General features: G+C 41.8%; 1 protein-coding gene across 1 annotated transcript; it reads left to right on the top strand.

Moving 5' to 3' along the window:
- The first annotated feature begins 436 nt into the window (after positions 1 to 436).
- On the top strand, positions 437 to 2,521 carry LOC137381040 (probable G-protein coupled receptor 139). Its single transcript, XM_068053432.1, has 2 exons — positions 437 to 506; positions 1,623 to 2,521. Exons 1-2 carry the CDS (start codon positions 437 to 439, stop codon positions 2,519 to 2,521), a joined length of 969 nt encoding a protein of 322 aa, XP_067909533.1.
- Positions 2,522 to 3,469: the final 948 nt, after the last annotated feature.

Genomic DNA, 3,469 nt, shown 5'->3' with positions numbered 1-3,469 from the left:
ATTGGTAAGGTGGATAAATTAAAGAGTAAAGAGGATAGGAGAGTCGGGCTGGTAAGTGTGATTTCGTTGCTTCGTTTTCCGTTTTGTTCCCCCCTTTGAATTCATTATTAATCGTATTGCAGTCTCTTACCTTCGCTCCACATTCCATTTTACATCTTGTTTATCTTTGGTCCACATCAATGTCCAGGCAGCAGCAGCACGTTTTGTTACTATAGCGCCTTTGAAGGAATAAAACTTTCCTCGGACCTTCACAGGAGCATTAGAAAGAAAACAAATGTGACTCCGAGCCACGGAAGGAAATAATGGCATTCTTTAAGAAATATCATAAAGGAGCAAAGCGAGTTAGAGAGGTGAATAGATTTCGAAGGGAATTTCAGATATCAGAACCCAGGCAGTGAATGCACGGTCGCGAATTGTGGAGCAATTATTATCAACGATGAACAAGCGGCCAGGATTGGAGGAGACCAGAGATCTGGAAAGATTTTCGAGCTGGTGGAAGCTAAAGAGTTAAGGAGGGGCGAGGCAATCGAGGGAATTTAAAACAAGGCTGAGAATTTTACAATAGAGGCGTTGTTTGGCAGGCAACCATGATAGGTCAGTGAGCACAAGGGTGATAGGGAAGCGGGACTTAGTGCGAGTAAAGCCATCAGCAGCAGAGTTTTGAATGACTTCAAGTTGACAGAAGAATGAATGTGGGAGGCCAGTCAGGCGTGTATTGGAATAGTCAAGTCTGGCGGTAACGATGGAATGGATGAGGGTTTCAGCAGCAGCAGATGAGTTGAGGGAAAGACTGAGGAAAGATTCAGCAGCAACAGCCGAGTTGGGCAATGGAGAGAAGTTTAAATAGTGATGGTGCAGATATGTGGTTACTCCTCATCAGTTATAACATTGACGTTGTGAACAGTCTTGTTCAATGTCAGACAATTGTCAGGGAGTGGTTTGGAACTGATGGCTAGGGAACGGAGATGTGATGGGGGAGAAGGCAATTGTTTCACTCTTACTAATATTTAATTGGAGGAAATGCTGTTCATCATGGATATCAGACAAGCAGTGTGATAATTTAAGGCGGTGCAGGAGTTGACAGATGTGCTAGTGATGTAAAGCTTGGTGTTGTCAAGGAAATTTGGAAAATGATGCAGCATGTCAATGAGATTTGTGAGCGGGTAAAGGATAGATAATTGAGGGACACCAGAGGTAACGGTGCTGGAGCAGAATGAGTAGACTTTGCAGGTAATTATTTGGCGGCAATTGGAAGGGTAAGAATGAGACCCAGTGACAGCAGTACTCTCCATCTGGATTCTCATATTAAACTTGTCTTGCTCTGTTCCTCCTTCATGTAATCTCTTTCCGAAGCAACTCACTTTGTTGTTGCTTTATCAGTATTTTCCACAGTCTTACATATTCCCTCAATCTTTTATTTAACTCAGTTTTCATACAATTCAGTTCACTTACGGTAACTTCTTCATTTTAGTTTGCCTCAGTGTAACTCCAGAGCAGTTTTGTGTACAGAACTAGTTACAATTAACAAAGGCAACATCAAACCAGGAATTAGTGCCAAGGGTCGGGGACTGCGACTCACCTTGGGATGGTCTAATGATAATTATCTTTCCTCTCTCTTGCAGTGAACTTGCTAGCGATTGTGATCCTGTCCCGTGGAAAGTGCGGTCTCTCCAAATGTGTCACTCATTACTTGGTGGCCATGGCAGTGGCGGATCTAATGGTCGTGATCATTGAAGTCATATTGAAGCGGATTAACAATATTTACTTCCCAATAAATGTCTTGTTCATCACTCCCATATGTGCCATGAAACTTGTCACGAAAATTGCAGCACTGGACTGCTCCGTCTGGTTCACGGTTGCTTTCACCTTTGATCGCTTTGTAGCCATTTGTTGTCCGAATCTCAAACAAAGGCATTGTACCCAGAGAACGGCGAACAAGGTTTTAGCGACTGTGTGTGTGCTCGGCTGCCTGAGAAGCATCCCCTTTTATTTCATGTATGAACCCCAACTTCTAATTAACAACATTGCATACTTCTGCATTGAAACCTCTGCCTATTGCACTTCGCCCTTATGGGCGGCGTACGAGTGGTTTGACAGTATTTTAACACCTTTAGTGCCGATCCTTTTGATCCTTCTGTTAAATGCTCTCACTGTCAAACATATTATAAAGTCCAATATAGTCCGCAGGGCTCTCCTCAGCAGCATCAATAACCAAAATGATCCAGAGAGTGAGAACCGGAAGAGGTCAATGATCTTGCTCTTTACTATATCTGGTAATTTTATTCTTCTCTGGATGACATATGTTGTGCATTCCCTAAGGTGGCGGGTGAAAAACTACAATTATACAGACAGATACTACAGTAACCCAATATACATCAACCAGCAAACGGGATACATGCTTCAGCTTCTCAGTTCTTGCACTAACACGTGTATCTATGGGTTGACGCAGAGAAAATTCAGAGAAGAGCTGAAGAATGGAATGAAATACTTGATTACACTGAATGGGAGACTATATAAATAGCAAGCAATTGGCAGAAAGATGCATCAAGCTGTGTAGATTACAATCCATACCCTTCTTCTGTCCCATAACACCAGGCTGTCAGGTGATGGCAGGAAACAGGCTGACTCTCTTGAGAGAGGGAACTGGCCAATAAACCACCTAGCCAGCAGAATGCATTTGCATTGGGTATGCTGCCTGCAGTGCATATCCAATAGAACGAATAAACATTAGTATCTGAATTACAACAGAGCCAATATTGATAACTCGGAACAGAGGGTGAAAAACTGGGAAAACATCTGGTCACTGCAAAGCATGTAACAATAATGCCCATTGAACGCCATCTTGTAAATGTAAAATGTTCAAATATAATGCACACTGGCCCACATCAGATAATTCTGAAGGCCTTAGTGATCATGCAGATTGTATCTGTTAAGTGTGAACCATTAATAATAACAGACACTTAGACCACATCGACTAAATGGGGAGTGTCAACTAATAATGCGCGCTGCACCACAGCTGGTAAATGTGGAGTGTTCAATGTTAATGCACACTGGATCGCATCTCATAAAAATGAAGCAGTTAATAATCATGGACACGGGACCACATCTGGTAAATGTGAAACATTGAATAATAAGGTACTCTGGACCCACATCTGGTAAATGTGAAGCAATAGTAATAACAAACACTGGACCACATATGGTAAACGAGAAGTAATAGTAATAATAAACACTGGACCACATCTGGTAAATGTGAAGCAATAGTAATAATAAACACTGGACCACATCTGGTACATGTGACGCAATAGTACTAATAAACACTGGACCACATCTGGTAAATGTGAACCATTTAATTATATTGCGCACTGGACCACATCTGGTAAACGTCAACTGTTCAATAATGATGCACACTGCGTTTAATGATATTGTAAACTGGAACTTGTGAGGTGTTTAGTAATTTTAATTCTTTCAG

Source organism: Heterodontus francisci, chromosome 21 (genome assembly GCF_036365525.1).
Source record: "Heterodontus francisci isolate sHetFra1 chromosome 21, sHetFra1.hap1, whole genome shotgun sequence".
Classification (NCBI taxonomy): Eukaryota; Metazoa; Chordata; class Chondrichthyes; order Heterodontiformes; family Heterodontidae; genus Heterodontus; species Heterodontus francisci.
This window is presented reverse-complemented; position numbering and strand designations above follow the sequence as displayed.